This window comes from Lissotriton vulgaris, chromosome 8 (genome assembly GCF_964263255.1).
Source record: "Lissotriton vulgaris chromosome 8, aLisVul1.2, whole genome shotgun sequence".
Classification (NCBI taxonomy): Eukaryota; Metazoa; Chordata; class Amphibia; order Caudata; family Salamandridae; genus Lissotriton; species Lissotriton vulgaris.
Genome location: NC_141696.1, coordinates 1,279,002,587 through 1,279,027,830, shown reverse-complemented (window position 1 = coordinate 1,279,027,830; position 25,244 = coordinate 1,279,002,587). Strand labels below are relative to the sequence as shown.

The following is a 25,244-nucleotide window of genomic DNA, read 5'->3' as shown; positions in this document are numbered from 1 at the left end:
GGAGCCTATGTTCCAGATTTTCATTATTTTTGATGTGTTTGATGTGTCATTGGGGTATGTTGTTTTTCTATGAAATGTGACGTAATTTTTGTGGTGGCCGCTTGCACCTGATGTTACTGTGGTGTTCCACTATTCTGGCATGGCGAAACACGAGAATGCTGCTATTGCCACACACCACAGAGGAGCAACATGTGTATGAGTTATATACTTACCGATCCCATTTGGGGGAGGCGGTCACTGATAAAACTGTTCTTCTTTCTATTTCGCAGATACTACCTGACTATTGGTTTATCGTATGTATTACTAACGCTTGCTTATTAGTTGCAGCGTATTTCTTGAATTAATTCACTAACTTAACCTCACTTTTTGGAGTGGTATGCACAGGGCTGGACTCTGTGTTGTCCTGAAGAAGAGCTTTGGGGAGGCTCGAAACATGTTGACGTTTACTTGGGACCCTTAACTCATTATAGTTAGGCCTCCTAGGGACTCACCCCATTTTTAACATACCGACTAGAAGCTAGAATGAAGTTATTTTGCCCACTAGTTAGGTATTTTTACTCAGTCCACAACATCACTGCACTACACATCGTTCCTCACTATATAGTGCTCTTACGTAACGCTGCAAGTCATAGCACGCCTCAATCCGCAGCGGAATGAGATGGCCCCTATGATGAAGCATGTCACAGTGGGGAAACCCTGGTGAGTGCGGGGACTCAAGAAAGGAACTCTTTTCTTTCCTGCTGATTTTGCGACTCAGACTGACCGAAAATCTTTTCCCTTTTTCTGCTAGGTTTCTTATCAGACATCTCGGATTTTGTAGGTCCACTTTGTTATTTAGACTGCCATTATTACATTTTTTTTAAAACGGTACATTGGCTTTCCGATAGAGATTGTTACAGAAAGTGTGGATTCTAACTACATGTACGTTGTGAAGTTCCACAGACAGTGAAAATAAAACAAACATTCACAGATTTGGATTTCAAGAACTTAACGTAAATGGAAGTTGAAAACCACTGGCATTGAAATTTAGAACATTATTAATGTAGATGATCTGGTTACAAAATTAATGCTATTCTCACCCGCTGTTTTTGTTGTCGTAATCCAAAATCATCTGCTTTTCATCTCTTACAGAAGCTTCGGTTTTGGTGTTTGCTTCCATTTTTGTGTCAAACATTAGTCCTTGTTCATTCACGGAAAGATCCTTAAAAAATAATTTATGCTACAAATTAGAAGCTGCAAACCTTGTAGATCATAGGTGTGTGCGCATTTTGTCTGACTCTCACAAAGTAAGGTGATCTGGCAAACTTGATAAACTTGGATAGAGAATAAGTAAGGTCAAGAGATTTGCATATGTATTTTTATGGTTTAAATGTCTATTGATTTTCAACACACAAACATATCCATGTAAGTTTAGCTGCCTGTAAGCAATGTCAGAATAGCACAACCAGACAGAGCCAGCTGAGGGCGTAAGCCCAGCATTAAGGTATGATCGGCCGATATTGTGTACATGGAATAAACAGTACAAACAAGCACTGGCGTTGCCAATAGGTCTCGCAGTAGGAAAGTTGGAGCTATTGGTTTTGTAAATGACATACTGGCCTGGTGTGTTTTTGTTGTATTGTCCTATTTCGTGGTGCTACAGTTATGTTATTCTCGTGGATTTCGTTCAAACAAGACAATCGCATTTCATAATATCAAACGACATATTTGCTATATATTGTCTATTCCTGGATTAAGCAAAACATAACATTAAACAGGTTTGTATCAAGAGTTCAGATTTGGCAACATGATGCTTAATTTTGAAGGCTTTTATTAATGATCTATGCCACTCTAGATCTATCATGTCTGTCTGTCTTGTCCATCTATCTATCTAATGTTATATGGTGTATAAGAAGAGGTGCAGGGGACCCTTTTAAGCTTTCTATGTTTTTCATAATTACATCAATGCATATTTTTTTAAAGAATAAGAAATGGTCTCCACTGCCCCTTTCTCTAGTCCCGTTTCCAGGACACAGCCGTAGTTTACATTTTCAGCGCTTATGGGGAATTAATGTTTTTAGATCTATGTTTCTCTTTTATCTCGGGCGATATTGTGCAGCGCGTGCTTACACGCACACGGTAAATATGCAATAGATAAGGGAGGCAAATAGAAGCCATGATGGCGCTAAAGAGACAAAGGGACCCCGATAGAATTGCCATTTAAACCTCTCCACTGATAGCTTTATTGATTAGGTGATTGCGATGGTTATTGATGAAATGGTTGTAATGCCTCGGAGTACAGGAAGACGCATGTACGGCTTCTGTTCTGAAACATCGTTACTTTGTTCTTTTCGATTAATAATTTGCAAGATGGAATAAGTAAATAAAATCACGTGTAATCCTGCGCATTGCCCCTAGTTCTTTTCCGACAATCAGCGGAACCGATTCTCACCTTTTCAAACCTTTCTGCCTGAATTATTCATGAAAATAGTATGCACAGCAGACCCCTCACCTAGCCTTTGTGTTTAGGTTTTGTAACACAGGACTCCAGTTTAAGAGATTTTAATTGGGCCCGGACGCGCAGAATTGGACGATAAATCACAAGGAAAGGCTGACAAGCAACTGGAAACAATTATAGCTCGAATTTTATTTTTAAGGTGAAATAAACAAATGGACATATTTGAAATATGAGGTATTATGCGCAGGAAATGAAAGGTAGGGGCTTGCACGCAATAGATAAGTACATTGACCTGCTACTTCCAGGGGGAAAAAGGGAATTCTTGCGCGGTTTTTTGTGAACTCTAAAAAGAAGAAGCCCTGTTTATTGAAAAGATCTGTGCCCCTTTTTCAATATTTTCCTTTTACGCACTTGTCGCTTTATTGCCCTATCTGGATGATATATAGCAAAACTAAGAGAACATACCGTGAGTACACGCAATTAACTTTAAAACTGCGAGTATTGCCGAAAACACACATAATGAACCCTAACGTTGAATATACAAAAAAAGTAGAAAAAAACACAAAGCGACCTTTAAGATGGTGATACACAGAAAACATTCACAATGCACTTTAAGACGGTGAGTATTGCCCACTAACACGCTAAATACACAGAAAACACAAACAATGCAAGCAACTTACTTGTGTCGAATACACAGAAAACACAAGCATGGTTTGTGTGCCGAATACACAAAAAAGCAAAACACCTGAGTGTGTCGAGAATACATACACAAAATACAAGCGATGTAACTTAATGTGTCGAATATACAGCAAACGCGCATGACCCTTAATACCGGGAACCTACGCAACCACGGTGAATGCACAGGAAACACATACAATTAATATAAAAAAAGTTGAAGGAATATACTCGGAACACACGGAATTATATTTTGTATGGTAAATATATCGATAAGGCACACAATGCACCTTAGGTCGGTAACTAAACCAAAAAACACACAAGACGGCGAATACCAAAAAACATACACAAAGAACCCTACCAGTGCTCCATAAACAGAAAACACAAGCAAAGAACCTTAGCATGTCGAATGTGCCAATGTCGCCCACAATTAATTGTAGAATAGTGAATGGGTACCGAAAGCCCAAGCAAGGAATTTTAGTTAGTGAGGTGAATATACTGGCTAGCTCACAATGAACCTTAAAACGGCAAATTCGACGAAAACACAGGCCATGGACTTTAAGACGGCGATTACACAGAAAACATACACAATGAACCCTAACACGGCCAACACGCACATAGAACACAAGAGTGGTGAATATAGGGACAACGCAGACAATGAACATTAGAACGGTAAATTTACCGAGAGCGCACTTGAATCTTAGCAAGAAATATACCGAAAAGGCGCAAAATCACCCTTAGAATAGTGAACATAAAGACATGTCTCACAATAACCTAATCACGTGGAATATACCGAAAAGCTGCACAATGAGCCTCAGTGTGGGGCTGAATGGAGACGCGCTCATTGTGGCCTGCAATGGGAGAAATTATTAAAGAAAATAGTGTTTAGAGAGTAAATAAGCTGTACCGGGTAACAACTGAAGTAACAAGAACTGCCTACAACGTCATAATGTGTGTTTGTTTTTACTTTGAAGCAAATGTGAACAAATGTGTGCGCCTCGCGCTGAAGCTTTAAACAAACAAGAGCGGCCGGGAAACTGAAAGTACGGCCGGCCACCGGCCAGCCATGAATAATTAGGGGAGGAGAAGCCGCAGAGCGCACGCTGGGAGAAGGCCTTTGATGTTGGTGGCGGCCGTGAAAAATATGCAATTAGGAGGGAAGGAGGGAGGGAGGCTGATGCGCGTGCTTGTTTGGTCACGTGATTCACGTGAACTCAAAGAAAACTGCACAAACAAAACCCTTGGTTTCACGATTATTTTGAGCACTTAAATTGTCGCTCCGCTCAATGCGCATGCGCATTGATAGGTCGCAAGACCTAAAAAAGGGGGAAAAAAGAAGAAACAACTCCCCCCTTCCCCCCATTCCGTGCCCCACTGCCCCCCATAACACCACTCCTCCCCCCCCAATCTACGCTAAGCCCACAGTGGCCCTCCTAACAGTCCGTTTTCCGCGCCTCCGTGAGGCGCAGTATTCTAAGATATCGGGGGCATGTGATTTCTGGAAATTCAGTAGCCAAGAGTGACAAGAATGGGTGCCATAGGTCGTCGTATTTAGATCCCTCCCCTGCCATAGTGAGCGCCAACTTCTCCATCTCGAGCACATGCTACAATCAGTGGAGCCATCCTATGAAAGAGGGTGCGGTGGAAGTGCACCAGTGTGTAAGTATATTTTGCACCAATGAGCCCAGTGCAATGGCCATCTGCCTGCCTCTACGAGATCTTAGTGGGTAGGTCAGGGGACATGGAAGACCCAGTAGTACGTAGGCCGGATAGCGCGGGATCTCCTTCTCAAAGTGTTTATCCACTGCATATGTATTTTTAATTTGAAAACAAGCATGAGCAAGTTATTGAAAAAACAAAAAAGTTGTGCAAAATATTCATGTCACTTTGACAAATGTACCTCTTCAAAACCAGAGTAAATGGAAGGCTGGGATGTACACAAATGGCAGTGTTGACTCTTCTCTGACCTCTATAGATTTGACACCACTCGATTACATTTCTTCTCTCTCAGCGAGATCAACAACATAGAAGTAGCTGATGTAACCAGCAACAACATTGACTGTCAATGACCTCATGGGTGATGGCGTCAGTGATCAGCAAACACCCGAGGAAGTTAAGGTTGTTCATCTGCTTAACAGATCTGTGCATTGGTTTTGCTAATTCAGGGAAATCCTCATCATGCAAGACCAGGAAGCAACAGCCATCTTTAGAACAAGGTGGACAGTGCTGAAAGGGACAGCTTACCGCCCGACCTGGAGAGACTTGTCTCGCAAGGCTAAGAGTTTATCTTTCTGGAAGGCCAGAGTAGAAGGTCCTTCACAGTTCTACCTTTCTAGTGCTTTGGAAGATGCTCACATGGGAAAGCAGGCTCATCACTAAAAGTGAATTCATAATATGTGTTAAAGTGAAGCGTTTATATGGGGCAAAATGTTGAGGATGTCAGGATTTTACAACAAAGACCCTTTGAGAGACAGTCTTTACAGCCATCCAGGACAATATATACATCTATTCTCATCATACTTGGGGACGAATTATGATGTGGTTAGTGAATTCGGACCTGTGCGTAAACCTGTGATTACGCACAGGTTGGAATTGTATTGTATTTGCATTTATATAGCGCTTACTACCCCTAACGAGGCGTCGAAACGCTTTTTCGGCGAGTAGAACGCTACTCCGGGACTCATAGAGGTTTATTGTTGAATTAGTATAGTGAAACATGCAAGTATATTTAAATGGTGGATGCGTTAGTCAGTTATTTGGATTTGGAAGGGTAGCAGAATGATAGAAGAGGAAAAAAAAAGGTTTGTATTTATATAGCGTTGGTTACCCCTGAGGAGGTGTTGAAGCACGCTACTCCGGAAACCCATAAAGGATCAGTGCTGAATTAGTATGGTGAAATATGAAAGTAATTTGAGTGGTGGATATTAGTCAGTTATTTGGAGTGAGAAGGATAGTGGAGTGATAAAAGGGGAAGAAAGGTTTGCACTCATGTAGCACCTGTTACCCCTGATGGGTGTAGAAGCGCTTTTCTGGCAAGTAGGATGCTACTCCGGAACCCATAAAGGATTAGTGTTGAAAATGAGTATTGTGAAATATGAAGTAATTTAAGTGGTGGATATGTTATTCAGTTATTTTGGATAGAGATGGGTAGGTTGTGGGATAGAAGAGGGAAAGAGGGTGTATTTATATAGCGCTTGCTACCCCTTGATGGGGTTTTGAAGTGCTTTATTGGAGAGTAGCACGCTACTCTGGAACCCATATGGATTACTGTTGAATTAGTATGGCGAAACAAAGTAATTTGCGTGGTGGATATATTAGTCAGTTATTTGGATTGAGAAGGGTTGGGGAGGGGTAGAAAAGGGAAAAAGGTTTGCATTTATATAGTGCTGGTAACCCTGATGGGGTGTTGTAACGCTTTATTGGCAAGTAGCACACTACTCTGGAACCCATAAAGGATTAGTGGTGAATTAGTATAGTGGAATATGGAATTTGAGAAGTGAACATGTTCGTCTGTTATTTTGATTGAAAAGGATGGTGGAGGAACAGACGAGTGAAAGATTTTTTTTTGTTTAGGTCATAGCAGTTGGAGGAGGCATTTGGATGAGTAAAAATGGGTTTTTGAGGAGAAGATTCAGAGGGAAGAGTTTAGAAAGGTTTGTTTTGGGGGATCGGTATAGTAAACAAGCATTGGCATAGCCAATAGGTCTCGCTTTTGAGACCTTATAAGTATTTAGTTAAGCAGCACAATATTCTTGGTGCAACAACACCAACTGTTGCATGGCTAAACACTTATAAGGTCCCAAAGGCAAGACCTATTGGCTCTGCTTGTTAAAATAATGTTGGCCCTGCCGACATCATCCTAGAGCAAATGAATAAGTGAATGATTCTGGGAACTGGAAATTTCTTTCCCCCAAAAAATACCTTTTAGACCGAAGTGACCAACGGCATGTGCAAATCTGTTGCACTTTTTTTTAGATAAAATAGAAAATGCAGTGGAGTGCCATACCCGAGGGCTGCAGAGGCTTGTTTTGAGCCGGCCACCTTCACATGTGGACAAGCTGTGAACTTGGCTAATCCGAACGGGCCAGCCCCGTCCCTCTGCTGCACAGCCAGGCTTGAGTACCATGGTGGAGGGCAGAGACAAGCGCTTTCAAGGAGCGAGGCGAAAGCAGAGACAAGCTACTCAGTGTGCATGTTTTTAAAGTATGAAACCCAAAATAACATAATTAAAAGGCTTGCATGAATTCGCTATGTTAGTTGTTGAGACCAAAGTCCATGTAAAGATCTATACCCGTCTCATACCAGACCCAGGCAGTGGCACAACGAGGGTGCCATGGGCTCTACTGCAACCAATGAAATTGGGCCCCCCCCCCAATTCACTGGGTTTAATAGTTAGGAAAAAAACAAAAACATACAATAAATTGGGGCAACGTGGTACCCTTCACAACTGTACCGGTACCATTGCATTTGCTGCAGTAGCTACTTTCTGCATTCAAGAGACCCAGGGGAATGCCACATTGGCATCTTGCTACACAGACAATAGCATGAAAAAGCAAGAGGTCTGTAAAATCTCACAATAAAAAACCCAATACCCCGTTTTCGGCACGATCGACGGTCAATTTCAGCGTAATAATTTAGTTTGCCACTCTCCTGTGGATTGTGGTATGATTTCTGAGTGGTGTGCAGTCAGACAAAAAAATAAACCTAAACACATGTTTCTGACTGAATCATTAGAAGGGAGAGGCCAGATTGGGTATCCACCTGCGCACTCTTTACCCGTTCAGAACTGGAAACCGTTAATAAGAACACCGGTGGAAATCTAACTGTCACCAGGTCCAAGCTGTCAATTCTGCTATAAACGATCTTAGAAAGGCCTATTTAATAACTGACAAACAAAATTTGCACTTATCCTACAACGCTAACTTCTCGTATCGTATTGGGTAAGATAGCAAACAAACAAAAAAAAATGCAGACATTTTCCCCTATTTGTCCCGAGGCCAGACATATGCGTGTTAGCAACTGAAAGCTGTGGGTTTATTCAAATAAACTCGAGCCTCTCTGAATACCTAAGCTTACATGACAGAGGAAGTAAACAGGTCTAAACAACAATATCTTAAACCAATATCTGACCGTGGATTTCGCAACTAAGTGGTTGAAGTACAGATGCTCTTTGAATGATGCACTTCCGGCATGTTTCACGGAGAAACCACCACATCTGTGCAGAGCGTGCTTTGAAGAAGCTGCGGGGTCAGCAGTAGAGTTTATCTCCAGAGAGTCAATTAGGACAACTGCTAAACAGTCACTCTGGGAGGGCGAACACGCGTTCACACAGGAAACCCGCAGAGAGGCAAACAAGTGAGGTAGGAGGGGGAGAGCGCGAGTCAGAAAGAGAAAGGCAGTCAGAAACGGAGAATCAGAGGGAAAAGGGTGGGTATCCGAGGAGAGAGAGTGGCAACAGGAAAGACAGGAAAGGAAAAAATGTATTTATAAAACAAGAAGCGCAAGCAAGACGTATATATATATATATATATATATATATATATATATATATATATATATATATATATGAAGCTCCGCTACTCCGCGACCGGCAACCGGCAGCAGAAAGCAACAAGACGGCACTCTCAGCAGATATTTAAACCACGTACGGTTTATTTAGCGCAAAAGAATCGTAACAGACGCGTTTCAGCACTTGCCTTCGTCAGTGTCAGCTGGCGCCGGCAAGGCAGCAATTGATAAGGCTCAATTCATTGAAACAAAAGAAAGTTCATAATGCAAATGAAAGCGCCATCTTGGAACGATGGAATAACGCTATTTACAATTCAAATTCAACATTTTCGAGCAATGGGTGTAAGCTGTACATTTGATGACACAAAATCATATGTTTTTTAACGTATTGAGCCCTGGATGGGCTAACAATTAAACACAAAATCGTGAATCAGCGTAAGAGACATTGCTCAACTAATCTTACACTCGTGTTGGTATACAGTTAAAGTGACCTAATCCCCATGATTTCTGATACTTCGGTAACGATTGAGGCCTGGATGGCCGTGAATACAAGTACCATTATTTACAATGCCACACTAAATTAACCCTAACTAGAGGAAAGGGGTGTGGAGGGGGGGGGGGGTGTATTCTTCTGTAAACCAAATAATATCAACGGCATTTCCAGTACAAAGAAGAACTCACTACAGACAGTTATGTGGTTCAGGAATAGGGGACAGTGATTATAGGTGTGATAGTAGCTCCTCCCCTGCATTAAGTCCTCCTGGTGACTTCGTTTGGAGGTCGATAATATATCGAGACTCCAAGCGTCTAAGTCGCCTCTTTAGATCTCCACCCCTGATGTCTTGAGGGATGCAGTCTAAGCTGAAAAAGCTGAGTTGTGTCCTATCGCTATTGTGGTGACTAGCAAAATGGCGGGCCATCGGATAGTTTGCATCTTTGTTAGCGATGGCCCGTTGGTGCTCCAAGATCCTCAACTTAACTGCTTTTGTAGTGCTTCCTACGTACATCCGTCCGCAGGGGCACTTCAGGCAGTATACCACGAATGTGGTCGAACAGGTAATGAACTTATTAATTCTGATTTGTGAGTCCCTGTGTGGCACCTGGTAGCTCAGTACCCTCTGACTATTACTGCAGGCCTTGCATTTCCCGCATGGATACGAGCCATGCATTGACTGCAGTTCTCCTTTGGATTTGCCCTTCAGTAGGTGGCTGGTGACCAGTCTATCTTTTAAAGATCTTAGTCTTCTAAAAGTAATCATGGGATGTTGTTGCAGATCCTTTCCAATTACATTATCGGATTTGAGGATCCCCCAATTCTTGACCATGATGGCTCTTACTTTGTTAGCTGCCACTGAATAGTTGGTGATAAGTCTAATGATACCACTCCCACCTTTGGGGCTATCCACCTTTTTATCCTGTAAGAGGGTATGTCTGTCGACTTTCTCTGCCTTCTTCTCAGCTTGTTGGAGGGTAGTAGCAGAGTAGCCGCGAGATTTGAAGCGTTTCACGCTTTGTTGAGCGGCCTCTGTATAATCTCTCTCCAGAGAACTGTTGCGCTTAATCCTCAACAGTTCCCCATAGGGGATGCTTTTGACCAGGGAGGTCGGGTGACTGCTACGTCCGTGGAGGACAGAGTTACCCGCCGTCTCTTTTCTAAAGAGGGCGGTCTGGATTCTGCCTGAGTCAACGAAAACCCTGAGATCTAGATAATTAACCTCACTCTTGCTTAATGTACAGGTGAAATGCAGGTTAAGATCATTGTCGTTTAGAATCCTAATGTACTCTAGTGCTGTCTGCTCCGACCCCCTCCAGATGAGGAAGAGGTCGTCGATATACCTTCTCCAGCATATCACCTTCTCCACCCAAGGGGTTTTATCGTCTGCCCAGGCCACCTGCTTCTCCCACCAGCCCACGAAAAGGTTCGCGTAGCTGGGGGCGAAGCAGGTGCCCATCGCAGTCCCCCTTACTTGCCTGTACCGTTGATTTTGGAAAATGAAAATATTGTTATTCAAACAAAACGATATAAAGTCCAAAATCATTTGACTGTGCTGCAGGTAGCGGGCGGGTCGCAGATTCAAAAATGTCTTAACTGCTGCAATTCCGTCATGGTGTCTGATGCTCGTGTAGAGGGTTCGAGATGTCCATAGTTATCATCAATAAATCCTCCTCCCACTCCACGTCTTGAATTTGCCTCAAAAAATCTTTAGAGTCCTTGGTATAGGAACTCAATTCGGTGACCCATGGTGCCAAAAATGAGTCGATAAATTTCGACATATTCTCAGTTAGCCCACCGATAGATGACACGATGGGCCTCCCTGGTGGTTGCGTGGGGTGTTTGTGAATCTTCGGGAGGTGATAGAAACTTGGTAGTCTCGGTTGCTTGTTCTGTAGGAATGAGTATTCCTCCCTGCTTAGTATGCCCTTTCCATACCATTGATCAACAAGGGAGTGGTAGTTCCGAATACTCTCCTGATACTCTCGTTCCGTTGTAGGCATATAGTTGTTACAGTCTTGTAGTTGACAAAGAGCTTCCTTGCAATACTGCTCGCGACTCTGAATAACCACGTTCCCGCCCTTATCTGAGGGCTTTATTACTATAGAGTCATCTTGTTGTAAACTAGTGATTGCTTTACGTTGTTTGAATGGAAGGTTCCAGTGAATGTTCTTCTTCCGTGATTCTTCAAGTTTTGAAAGCTTTTGTAAGTCCTGGTTAACAGCATCTGAAAAAATATCCAAAGCATCCATTGTTGTCTGTGGGAGAAAGCGGGAGGTTGGCTTGAAGCTGCTTGGTTCTCCGATTTGAGTGATACCTATGGACGTGCCCCTCCCAACGATATCAGTTGGAGGTACAGTTTGACTCAGTCCTTCTTCCAATAGGTCTTCAAGTACCGCTAAGCCCTCCAAGTCACTGATGCTCATCTCAGTGGGATCAATGTGAGTAGTGGCAGTCCCCCTTGGTGGACCTTGTGCCTTCTCCTTGAGCGCTTTCTGTTTAAAATATTTCCAAAGTTTAAGTTTACGGATAAACAGGAACAGGTCTATTCGTGTCTGTACGTATTCGTAGCGACCAGTAGGGCAGAAAGAGAGTCCTAACTTAAGGACATTTTCTTCATCCTTAGTGAGCACTCTATCTGAGAGGTTGATGATATTTAGATCTTCCATTAATTCCTCTTGGACCTGTTCTGCCGGGTCCTCTGTTTCCTGATTTCTCCTTCTCCGCGAAGAGTGCGCTGTAAGGGTAGCCCATTCACTCAGTAATTCTGGGTCAGGATTCTCGTAGGCTGGAATCGTGTAAATCCGAAGACCACGTGGGACCCTCTTTACATCCACGTAGTGCTGCAGCGAGGTGGCCTCCCACCACTTCCTCGTTTCCCTCTCGTATAGCCTCTCTAGTTGTTGATATTTATTCTTGAGAGTTGGTTGAACCACATTTCCTGTCTGTGTAGCGTTCCGTGCCCTAGGCTCCGGTCGCTCCTTAAAGATGCCAGTTGCCGCCTCCCAGCGCACTGTGTCGCTGAACATTAGTTTCCCAGTTCGTTTTTACTACCTAATGTTGTGCGCGTTCTGCTTCACTCGTGCCTCTTTAAAGTAGGGTAAGTCGGTGTCTCCTACCTCGATCTCTCCGTCTCCGTCACTCGGATTGCATTCCTGGACCCAAGCACAGCGGGACTGATGTCGAGGCTGCCGACTTCCTTGGCGGTGCGTTCTCCTTTTCCTCCGTAAACTGCTCCCAAAGAACGCCAATGGAGATCGCACTCAGCCGAGTGGGTGCCGAAAAAAACGGCGGCGTGCCGTTTAAAATATTCAAAGCTCCGCTACTCCGCGACCGGCAACCGGCAGCAGAAAGCAACAAGACGGCACTCTCAGCAGATATTTAAACCACGTACGGTTTATTTAGCGCAAAAGAATCGTAACAGACGCGTTTCAGCACTTGCCTTCGTCAGTGTCAGCTGGCGCCGGCAAGGCAGCAATTGATAAGGCTCAATTCATTGAAACAAAATTAAGTTCATAATGCAAATGAAAGCGTCATCTTGGAACGATGGAATAACGCTATTTACAATTCAAATTCAACATTTTCGAGCAATGGGTGTAAGCTGTACATTTGATGACACAAAATCATATGTTTTTTAACGTATTGAGCCCTGGATGGGCTAACAATTAAACACAAAATCGTGAATCAGCGTAAGAGACATTGCTCAACTAATCTTACACTCGTGTTGGTATACAGTTAAAGTGACCTAATCCCCATGATTTCTGATACTTCGGTAACGATTGAGGCCTGGATGGCCGTGAATACAAGTGCCATTATTTACAATGCCACACTAAATTAACCCTAACTAGAGGAAAGGGGTGTGGAGGGGGGGGGGGGGGTGTATTCTTCTGTAAACCAAATAATATCAACGGCATTTCCAGTACAAAGAAGAACTCACTACAGACAGTTATGTGGTTCAGGAATAGGGGACACATATAATATATATATATATATATATATATATATATATATATATATATATATATATATATATAACAAGAAGCGCGAGCCAGACGGAGAGGCGGGGCGAGGCGCGCGCACATAACGGAAGGCTGGGAGGGGTGGCAGCTGCAAGCGTGGGGTGGACTATTCACCAACGAAAGAGACAAGAGTGAGTGTGTAATGTTTACCCCTCACACTGCACGCATGAACAAGAAGCGCGAGCAAGACGGAGAGGCGGAGGGAGGCACGCGTGCTTGGGAGAGCAGTCTGATCTTTTTCAAAGCACATACTCGTGCTTGTGGCACGCCCCTGCGCGCTCCCGCAAGGTGTATGCCGCCACAAGCACGAGTATGTGCTTCCAAAAAGAGCTGAACGACGGCTAAAGGTCTGCTGTGCAGCGCATACGCGCTGGGTAGGCAAGAAATAAAAAGGTGTCAGATGATGCAAGGAGGAGCAGAGTAGGAGAGAGTTTGAAAGGGTTATTTTGGGGATCATAGTAGTGGTATGGGGTTTGGGATAAATGAGAGTGATGTATACGGTGAGAGATAGGGTAGTGCATTGGAAAGAGTAGTCGAAAGAAGTTTGAGATGAGTCAGAAGGTTGGGCTAGAGGATATATTGAGAGAAGTATAGGCTGAGAAATAGGTATTTAAGGTATTCGATAATTCTCGGATACATTAAATATCTCAAGGCTCATAAAATTTTGGCAGGTCAAACCTGCCGAAACTTAACAGGGGAAAAGCACAGAGTATTTACCATATCATGGAGATTTTGGTGCGTTAAATACCAAAATCTGCATGTTATTGCGCATAAACTCATAATAGGTGCTATTTAGTGCATCTTATAAATAACGCACCCCGTGGTATCGTTATTTATCTTGCGCGCTAAATAGCACCTAAACATGTAATCAAGGCCTTGGTTTCTCTTCACCTTTCAGTCCAGGTATTTGTAACACTTCTAATGATGCATTATGACTAGGGCTCTCAGTTTTATGGTATTTTGTTTTTAATTTCCTTCTTTTTCTGTATTTATCCATATTTATTTTGCGTTTTGTGAAAACAATTAAGCAGAAACTAGTATATTTCCACAATTATTTTTCTGCACTCATGCTGGAATGCTTGACAGGTTTCAAGGATATGACAATTGCAGAAGATAAATCAATGCACTTATATGAAACTGTGCACATTTTGTTATCAATCTCGTTCATATCTACTGCTGTTTAAGCCTTGTTCCTAAAATCCCTTTGTTGTTTTTACCCCCTTACCCATCAGTCCACACAGCTATTGGCCTGGCAGTCATGGCAGACAGTATGTAGAATCACTCAAAAAGCAACCCAATTTAGGTTTTTATCCACATTGAAAAATAAATACAGTTCAGAAAAAAATGGCTTTTTGTCTGTAGTTATTTGTGAAAATCCGTAAAAACGGAAAACAGGGAGCCTTTTTAAAAAAAATATTTTAATTATTTTTCAAAAGTGTGAAACAGAAGACAAAAAGGACGATACAATCAAATACAATACATACGTAATAAACTATCCCAAATCTGAGTATGTACATTGCACAATCATGGAATGCAACAGAAAATAAAGCAGCTCAGTAAGCGAATCAAAAGTGTCAGTAGGAGAGTTACGCCAACATAAACGCAAAAAAAACAAAAAACAAAAAAAAACAAATCCAAATCATGCAGACATACTTATTACTCAGACAAAAACACAAATACAAATCAAGTTGCAGTAAGTGGGGTGGACTTCGCACAATATTTGTACATAAAGCAGTGATCAAATACCAGTGATGGCGCCATTGACGTGCATGCGGTAACTATTCCGGAGCCACGGGGGAAGCACCCAAGGGAGAGAACAATCGGTGGAGTGTGGCCGGTGGGACCAGAACCCGCCCGCTCAGCCCGTGAGGGGTGTCGGGGGTCTGGTGTACCAGAAACGGCCTGTGTAGCGTGGAGTGTCTGTTGTAGAAATGTGCGAGGCGCAAATCTCGGATTGAACGTTACAATACGCCATGCCGCCGCCTGGCTTAGTTAGACAGACCCTTGCTCCCCAGAGAGAGGCTATCGCGCGCTTTGCAAGCAGAAAACAGGGAGCCTTAATTATGGCATTATGATCCTCGTAGTTCCCACAGTCATTAGACCCTTCCTAAATCACGTCTTGGTGGTGGTTCTCTGCTCACAAGCTTGGTTCTGGGTTCCAAAGTTTATTGTAACCATTGATTTATCTGCATTCGGGATTGTTCTCTATGTTGACTCCGATCAGCACTCCATTCCTGGCTTTTCTATTCCCTGCCGTGTGCCTCCTGGTCTTTCTTCTTACAAGCTACAGTTCAGCCTTTCCCTTCATTCATGGGTTCCTGATTCCTTGCACCTGGGTCACACCCTGCTCCTGTACTCCTCCCCTGAGCTTGGGGCGATTTCAGCAACGTGAAACTAAAGTGCAGCAGGGTACAACAGACTTGGTCGTCGAGTCTGCTCGTGGAGTCGCTTCCTTGCTGCCGTGTTTCTAGACTTGACTTTGATTCTTTTTCTAGCTCTCTTATCATGTCTCTCAGTTTCAGTCAGTTATTATTCCTAGTCTTGTCTGCACACTTCCTGATCTGTCCTGTTACATGTAAACTCCTGGCCTTGTGTTCTGTGCATTCCAGTGGTGAACCTGACCTCAAGTCCTGCTGTTCCCATTTCAATTCTTGTAAATTTCTATTATAATCATGATTGGCAGTGTTACCAAGGGTGCTAGTTAGACTCCAAAGCTTGTGCCTCTGGCATAGAGAACCACTCAGCGCTCTTTCTAGATAGGAGCTGCTGTCTGTTGCCTCGAACTTTGAGATACACTTGCTCCTTGCTTTTCTGTAAGATCTCTTCACCTCACAGACAAACCACTATCGATGGTGCGTACAAACGATCAATTATGATGGTTTAGCTATCATTTCCCTTGTACCCCTTTGGTGTAGTACTCATCTTATCTAGCAGTTTCCCTATAAAGACTCTGTTTCCTGGTCACAACCAGCTGCAGTCCCCAGCTTCTGTCATTTCCTCCTTTCCAGATTTCCAGCATTTAATTGTATAGGTTTATCTCACCTCTGGAAATTCCTTTACCCTCAGAGAGTGGACATCCCCAGTTATTCAGTCTTGTTGTGATCTCACCCAGCTAGACCCCTCAAAAAAAAGGCACAGTAAACCTACGCTGATTCAGTGCTGTAAATGCGAATTGGTATTCATTTTTAGGTCTCGCCTCCACAGCCCGCTGCAGAGGAAAGAGACCTTTAACCATCGGTAGAGCTTTCCAGTCAAAAACGTGCACACGTTGCATTGCTTCCAATGGCAACGCGTGCACGTCTGGCTATTCACTCGCGAGAGCGAGCAGCTGGCGCTAAATGTTATCAATAGCTCCCGCAAGGGAATCGTGCGGGTCCCCTACTCTCTCCCCTGCTGCCATCAAAGGCGGCGTGCGCCTGTGCTTGTTTTTTTAGTGTTTTCAGCACTTGTGCTTGTTTTTTTAGTGTTTTCACCTCTCCATCAATAGCCTTTTAACATACCTCTCACCTTCTCTCCTACTCTTTGTATTTTGCTTTATCCCGCTTCTTCTGTTGCCCCCTCCTTACCGATGTGTCCCTTGTTTCCATAGTTTCCGTCTTCTCCCATTTCTGTGCCTTTCCCTCTTATTTGATTGGCTTTCCCTACACCCCCATACACAACTGTACTCCTCTGTAAACAGTTACACATTGCACGCACCCCATATATATCAGCCTTTTGTCAAACAAGTGCGGGGCAGGGGATTTTCCTTGTTTGTTTTACAACTCATCGAATCGTTGTTACGCCTCTATTTGGCACCGTCCCCACGCACCTCAATTTCCTGCAGATGTCACACTGCTCCCCTCACGGTCGCATAGACTTCCTTTTACCCGTCGTAATGAATTATTGTATTATTTAGGTCGGACATCAGACGAGTTTACCTCGGGAGGGAGCATAGCTACATTTACCCAACAAAGACGCATGCATTCGTGTGCAGGAGAGCTCTAGGGTATTGCATATAGCTTGAGGCTGTCAAGTGGAGAGGAGCAATCCCTTTTGCACGCAGCTACAAAGTTGCTGATCATGTTCACATTAGTGCTAGCAGCAGGCATGTGCGGGAGTTATACGGATACACCAAAGGCGTCAGAGTGCTTTACAATAGCACTGTAACATTAAACAAGCATTTGCAGTGCAATAGGTCTTTCATTACTGAAAGTTTTGAGCTATTGGCATTGGATTATTATTTGCAAAGCCAACAGCTCAAGCTTTCAGTAATGAAAGACCTATTGCACTGCAAATGCTTGTTTTACAGGTATCGGGCACCCTGGCAACATGGCTTGTTTCTTCTTCGTTGTCTCTCACGTCACAGTAGAGGAGACCCTTCCCTCCTTTCAGACTGCATGAACGGTTGTTTTTTCATTACAAAAAAGTGGGAACTGTTCCAACCAAATTAATAAAAATTGAGAACCTCAGAGCAATTCACGATTTACCTTTCAAGAAATGTGTTTTAAAATGGATGTTTACAGGGTCTACTGCTATTACAGAAGCGGATGAAGTTTTTTTCCTGCATTGACAGAAACAACCTGGATAAGAAATGCTGGTGCACTTAACACAAGGCGCGTATCAAGAGAGAGAGAGGACTAGAAAGCTAGTCAGAGTCCCCGTAGTTTATATGTGTTATCAAAAGAGACTAGCTTAAATATGACCAATATTGTTAGGACTCTGATTAGATTTGTCATGGGCACCTCGTTGGCGAGTTCATGAAGCCCTCACCCACCAACCTGGTTGGTGGCATGCTTCATCATCGGGCCCACCCAGTGACACCTAATGTGTCCCGGGTGTGCTGCGACGCCTGATTACAACAGAGCTGGTATTTTACTGAGAGTGCAGTGTGAAGTGTAAAGTGAAGTGTGAGTTAAAACGGCTTAGCGAGGGTCCCAGTACCCGAGGGTAAATACAATTTTAATAACTGGGCCCCCGTCAGCGGTTAAAATAAGGCTTGGGGATGCACAACGAGCGTACATGCTCGTCATTTCACTGTATCATATGCACGGAAGGTGTCACAGTAGCGCGCCGTCATTTCCTCTCAGAAGGGTGTTGTAGAGAGATATATATGGAGGCTAGTCAAGTGGTCGGTAATTCTGAAGAGCTAGAGATATGTACACGACATGCCACCGGATTTAGACCCCCGGTTACCGCCCATCATTCATATCGTTGAGGGATTACTCAAAGGTCAGTCCCACATATAACCACAAACGGGGGAAGTCAAGGAAGGAGAGAAAGAGGCATTTTCATATCTGATTCTGACACCAGCCTTTGAGACTACTAAACACTACTAAACACTCAGAGCACCGGATGTGACTGACATGCACTAGTGGACATGTTTAACGTTCCCTGGTCTGACGATTCTAGAAGAGATAGGAGAGCATCAGCGTCAAAGCATGAGGTGTCCAGAAGGAAGGCTGGCTGAAAAGAACTGCTAGTTGCTGACAAATCTGGTATCCTGGATTTTAGAGTTTGAACCCCACCAAGGGAAATAGAGCCGCCCGTTCTTCAGGGATGTGTAAATTAAAAACCATGAATTGGTTAACAGTAGCATCTTTTATTTAAAGCACCGGGAAATGGCAGCAATGTGACAGTTTGAGCTATATAAAAGAAAGTTTTATAAACATCTGCCTGTGAATTCTATAAGAGTCAATTGAGGAGCCCGTTGGAGTACGGGTCTCCAATTTGTGCTCAGAGCACTTGCATTCTCTTCTGTGGATCCCGTGACGTCACAGCATCTAGCTGTGTTACAGGTCAACTGCCAGCCTTTTCGTAGTCACTCCAAATGTGGCTCTCAGTTAAGGTTATTTATCAGCTGTGGACATTACAACCTCAGGGCAGCTTAGGGTTTAGAAGAGGCTGGAAGGCAAATTTCCTATTCTAACTCCTTACTAGAATATTTAGAGAAAGTCCATTTATTTCCAAAATAATCCAGGGGGCTTATTAACCATTCAAATTTCAATCCAGGAATATTTTTTTAAAGTAAAAAAATCCCCAAGTGTTATAAAAAAAAGAGGGTTGAATTGTCTGAAGGTCCCACTTGAGGCAAAAAACTAGGAACGTCTCTGTGGAAGTAGGACTCCATCGAGCCAACACATGATCAAATTGTGTTATCTTGAGCAAATTACTTCACCTCCATGTGTCTCGGTTCCCTTATATATCAACATTTGAAACACAGATGCAAAAACCAAGCCCTTTTGTTAGTTAGTCACCTAGAACAAATTTGGGAATTTGGGTCGAAGTATTTTCCTGCCCATAACAGAAAGCATCTGACGTATGAAAACTTTCTCATCACAAACACCAAGAACATCGCACAAGCTCATCAAACACAGATACGCCCAGCACAGCTAGAAGATGCCATAAAGCCACATTACCACATTGAATACCATTTATACCAGCTGGGAAGGTCACCCTCCTAATAGAGGCTGAAGAAGCAGTGAAAACCTGCAGATGCACCGCTGAGACAACACATCAACATCATACACCAACAGTTCATTGGCAGATACTTGCAACCGGTGTTTAATTCGTAAAAATAAACAAGCATTGGCATAGCCAATAGGTCTTGCTTTTGCAAGAGTTTGTGTTATTGGCATTGTAAATGGCAATGCCTTTTTTTTTTTTAAAAACAACACATCAATAAAAGGCGTTGTAATCTACAATGCCAATAGCTCAAACTCTAGTAAATGTAAGACCTATTGCATTGCAAATGCTTGTTATATGTATTCTGCAACGTTGAAAAGTACATTTAGAAAGCCAGTTATGTGTGCAAGTAAATTTAATCTTTATAATCAAAATAGCGACACGACCACCTAATATTACCACTGGATGAAATGAAGACAAGGCAAATCTTTCTACGAAGATGTAGAAAGTCTTAGTAAATTATTCATGAAAGTTTGATTTGTGTCATCCCATTATAACAAAAGTCCAACACAGTTAACTGGGGAGTTCTAAATGGCAGCACTGAAGAGATGCGTTTTGCATTGCTCTTCTCGGACAGAAAATCACTTAATGAAACGATAGAGTGGGTGTCTGACTAGACTAGGTAAGCTCATCTTTGATGACACCGCCTTTCCACTGCTTGACTTCACTCATAAGGGCCTGCTCCTGGGAGGCCTTCTGAATGTCAGATCACTGCCAAAACATGCTAACGAAATTCATCTCCTCATAGAATACCACCACCTGGTTGTCCTCTTCCTAACCGAAACGTGGACTCACGCAGACTGTGACATTGAATTAGCATGGGCTTGCCCTCAAGACTTCAAAATTTTGCACCTTCCCAGACCCAAAGGCCGTGGTGGCGGAGTAGGCATTATATACAGAGCCTCCTGGCACATTAATACCATAGACATGGACTCAGTTGCCGGGACTGAGCTCTTCGGCTTTTCCATAAACTGCCACTCCGGAGGTATCTTCACCGCAATTATTTGCTACCGACCTCCAGGGTCTTTCACCTCCCAACAACAGCAAGCGCTACTGACCACCTTCACGAACATGGCAACCTCCCATAATAAATTAATCATTCTAGGGGACTTCAACCTCTGGCCAAACGGGAGCCTAGACACTGGTCTAGAAAACCTCCTGCTCTCCTGCGAAAGCGTGGGACTCCACCAACTGGTTAAGCAACCTACCCACTCAGCAGGCCACCGACTTGACCTCATCTTTTCCAGTCATGGTTTAACACATTTGAACGACATTCTGCCCATGAGCTGGACAGATCATGCCCTTCTCAAATTCTACATTACCACCACAAAAACTAGAAAGCTGAATAATAGCGCCCCAGCAGAATTTAATTACAGAGACTGGAAAGCTCTGGAAAAACTGAATTCCACCACCACCGTCTTCAACGTAGAAGATAGCTTCTCCCCAATCAACCCAGTTGAAGACAACTATAGAGCCTTGTGCACGAGGATAGTATCCACCACGGACTCTATTGCTCCACTAAAAAGATGCAAACCTAAAAGCAGAGCACCAGCCCCATGGTATAACGACTCCCTGAAAACCCTGAAATTAGCCTGTAAACAGGCCGAGAGGAAGTGGAGACAAGGCTACTGCGACTTAAACAAAATTAGCTGGAAAAACAAGCACCTTGAATACAAATCAGCCATCGCGAAATGCAAATCCACCAATTACTGCTCCACTATAGTCAACGCCGCAAATAGCTCCAAAAGCATCTTCCAGATCCTTGATAACCTTATCCACCCGACTGTGCCAAGAAAACTATCCCCCGTTCTCAGACCCTCTGCGATAATCTCGCACAGTTCTTCACGAACAAAATTGAGACAATCATTCAGAATCTTGCAATTCCCCCTTTTCAAGATAATCTAAACTCCCCCGGAGCCGCTATTACCAACCTTGAGCAGCCGAGCCCAGGACACCTACCAAGGGAATGCCTACAGGCTCTCCCCCCTATCCCCGAAGCAGATTTCGAGAGACTGGCACACGGAATCACTTCTGGGTCCCCCCTCGACCCATTGCCCCCTAAAACCTGGAAAGCGTGTGGAACTGAACTATTCCACACCCTCCGCAGGATCTGTAACCAATCTCTGGACTGTGGATTTGTCCCCACCCCCTGGAAGCAAGCACTCATCACCCCGCTGCTAAAAAAACCCTCCTTGAACCCCGAGTGTCTATCCAATTTTCGACCTATATCGCTCCTACCCTTTCCAGCGAAAGTGGTGGAACGCTGGGTTAGCTCCTGTCTTTCGACACATCTTGAGCAGAATCACATCTTGGACGACTTCCAATTCGGTTTTCGCCCAGCCCATGGCACCAAAACGGCGGTGCTTACAGCCATGGAAGAACTTCAGATGCGTGCAGACAGGTTCCACGCAGTAGCCTTGATCATATTGGACCTGTCTGCCGCATTCAATACGGTTAACCATGTGATTCTGCTGAAGAGGCTCAGAGAGGCAGGGGTCGACGGCACCGCCCTGCTCTGGTTCCATTCATACTTGAGAGATAGGAAACAGGCTGTGTCCCTCCCCCCCTTCAATCCGCTTTTTTCCCAGTACCTAAGGGTGTACCCCAGGGCTCGTCCATTAGCCCGATTCTTTTTAACGTTTATCTAAAACCACTGATCACGCTAATCAAATCCCACAGACTGAAAACTGTAAACTACGCGGACGACACCCAGCTCATCCTCTCCTGGGAAGGGGAGGATTCAATCTCCATGGAATCGTTCCATGACTGCTTAAGAGACACAGCCGGCTGGCTGCACATGAATTCCCTGCAATTCAATTCCTCCAAGACCGAGGTCCTGTTCTGCTCTGGGAGCCGGATTCCTCGCCCATTTCCTACAGAATTATGGCCCCCGGAAAACCCAGAAAAACCACAGCCGGTCACTAATGTCCGCAATCTGGGTGTTATGCTAAACAACAACCTCAGCATGGAAACGCAGGTAACCAAAACAGTCTCTACTTGCTCGGCCCTACTGCGTTCGTTACGTAAAATCATGCCACTACTCCCCGCCCAGGCCCGAGCACTAATAGTCAGGTGCACTATCCTTAGTCGCCTTGACTATTGTAATGCTCTCTTGCTCGAGTCCCCAGCTGTTCTACTGGACAGACTCCAAAGAGTCCAGTCGGCTGCAGCCAAACTGGCCCTTGGTTGGACCAGGAGATCCTCGGCCACAGCAGCCTTAGCCCAAGTACACTGGCTCCCTCTGAAGCAGCGAATAGCTTTTAAAGCACTCTGCCTTGTCTTCAAGGCACTACACGGAACGGGCCCCAGATCCCTACAAAAAATGTTTTCCTGGTACACCCCCACCAGAACTCTCCGATCCACCTCAGCCTGCCTTGTGTTGGTACCCAGATTTAACAAGGTAAGGACCGGGGGAAGATCCTTCAAAGTGGCCGCCGCCAAACTTTGGAACAGTTTGCCGGTCGACATTCGCCAAATTCCAAAACTCCTGCCTTTCAGAAAGCGAATCAAAACCTGGCTCTTCCCCAATCCCGTTCACTGCTAAACTCCCTAATTTAGCCTCCCATCTCTTTCCATCCTAAGGAGTGAGCTTCAGCGCCAGGATACCTGTCAGGTGACAGTCGCGCTCTACAAGTGTTTTAAATAAATAAATAATAAATAAATAGAACAAAAGACCCTGACAAAACAAGCCTTGGCATAGCCAACAGGCCTGGCTTGCATTTGAGTCTTAACTGAAACTTAAATAGCATGTTCCAGTGAAAACAACAAAATATGATTGCTTCCTGTCCACAATGCACCTATGCAGAAAATAATTTAATTTGCGATAACCCAGAGTAATTTTGTCCCATACAATAAGTTGTATTAGAACAATGGAATGTTGACCACTGAAGACATTGGAGTGCTCTGGAATTCTAATGGCTGGGAGAAGCCTGGAGCATCAACATTCCAATGTTTTCCTTTCACAACTGTTCCTGTTAACTGATTTATATTTATATTTTAAAGACAATAAAAAACTGAACATGACACTTTTTGAGAGAAGACTAATAAACGTGCACCAACTACACATTCACAAAACATGATGAAGAAAAGTTAATTCTAAGTTACTGGATCGTAAAAGCATCCAGAAAGATCTAGACTAGATGATAAATGTGTTTAAAATATATACTGTGATTTATTAAACTGATAAAAGTATTTTGTTTGTTAGAAGACGTGTATATGGTGAATTCTCATGCTATTGAGTTTACCTCTAATCGTTTCTAAATGTCATTTACATATAAGAATAACTAATAAGATCTGTGAAACATTATGATTAATCCTGATTTTGTAGTGAATTTTATACATTTAACGTGTGTGATAACGTGTGCACCGAAAATGACGAAAGAAAAGCAGGTGCGACACCTTTCTGCAAAAAGATGCATTTGCAAAACTTTCGGATAATGTTCTTCGTACATGTGCTAGTATTTCTTTGAAACGAAAATTTAATTATACATATTAAAGTGCATTTATGTGTTGATACTTATAAATGTAGTAGTAGTACCCCATTTCTATTTGAATTATTTTAAATCGGACTAAATGTTCCTAAGTGCCTCAGATGTTATACTAGAATTTCGACTTCTTTATGTTTCTTATAAATGTATGCTTAATATTCTATATATTCTGGGTTATATTAGCCTAAGTAAAAATAGACCATACTATATTCGTGAAGTTTTCTGCCTCACGAAGCACACTAAACGTGAGAAGATTCTTTGATGTAACAAGTTGTGTGTAACCAATTTCTACTTTTCCTGAGTTTTCATGTATTGCAGGACTCAAAAAAATCATATAAATATTACCAGACCTACAGGCTTAGTGACTTAAATAATCTACAGTAACTACTTGTAATGTTCTTGACACATAACTGGTTTCAAATGATGCGATTGTGGGCAAATAATTTAATTGAGTCGCCATTTTCTTCATTATCATATATGAGAGCACCTTCAAATGTGTAAGTTCAGCATGTCTGCTGTACAAAAACGTTTGTTCAATTTAATAGACTAAACATTATTTCTATATTTAATACAAATCTAGCCACAAATAGGATACACATGACCCCTGACTTGCCTCTTAGTTCATTAACAGCATTTTCATCTGGGTGGGGGAGTTTTAGCAATTGTAGCACACTGTCATTTGTAATCAGCAGATTTTACATTGAAATGGCCACATACTTTCCCTCTGACTTGCAGCTTTACTGATAAAGCTATATAGTGTACAAAGAATAATGTTTGGAAATAGAGTTACTCCAAATATGTGTCACTTGCAAATCACCAAGTGAATTGTTCTGGTTTGTTTTGCTCCTATTTAACTCTGCATCGTCCTTCAGTAGAGAAAAATGTGATTTTTTTAATTCCGGATATATTTTGAAAAATTTCTATATTGCTTTACAGGCTATTTATTTAAATGTTGTTTTAGAGTTTATTTGTCAAGTGAGCTGTTGGAAGATGTCAGTTATTTTTCTCCAAATCTATTAAAGGAGAGAAAAGTAAAACTCCTTTTCCAAACAGTAATTTGTTAAAAGACAAACTTGGCATTTGACCTTTTTCCTTGGACAGACAGCAAAAGTACGTGTCCAGAGAAACAAGATTTAATGGAATATCTATTGCTCATTCACTTTCTCAATGAACAGAACACATGT

At 43.1% G+C, this 25,244-nt stretch overlaps 1 protein-coding gene across 2 annotated transcripts in view; it reads right to left on the bottom strand.

Moving 5' to 3' along the window:
• The window catches only part of SKA3 (spindle and kinetochore associated complex subunit 3), a 627,619-nt gene that overhangs the window by 175,364 nt on the left and 427,011 nt on the right, over positions 1-25,244 (bottom strand). For both annotated transcript variants that reach the window (XM_086935202.1, XM_086935203.1), the window contains one exon: positions 1,080-1,201. In XM_086935202.1, coding sequence (XP_086791328.1) covers positions 1,080-1,201 — 122 coding nt within the window. The remainder of the gene's footprint in view (positions 1-1,079; positions 1,202-25,244) is intronic.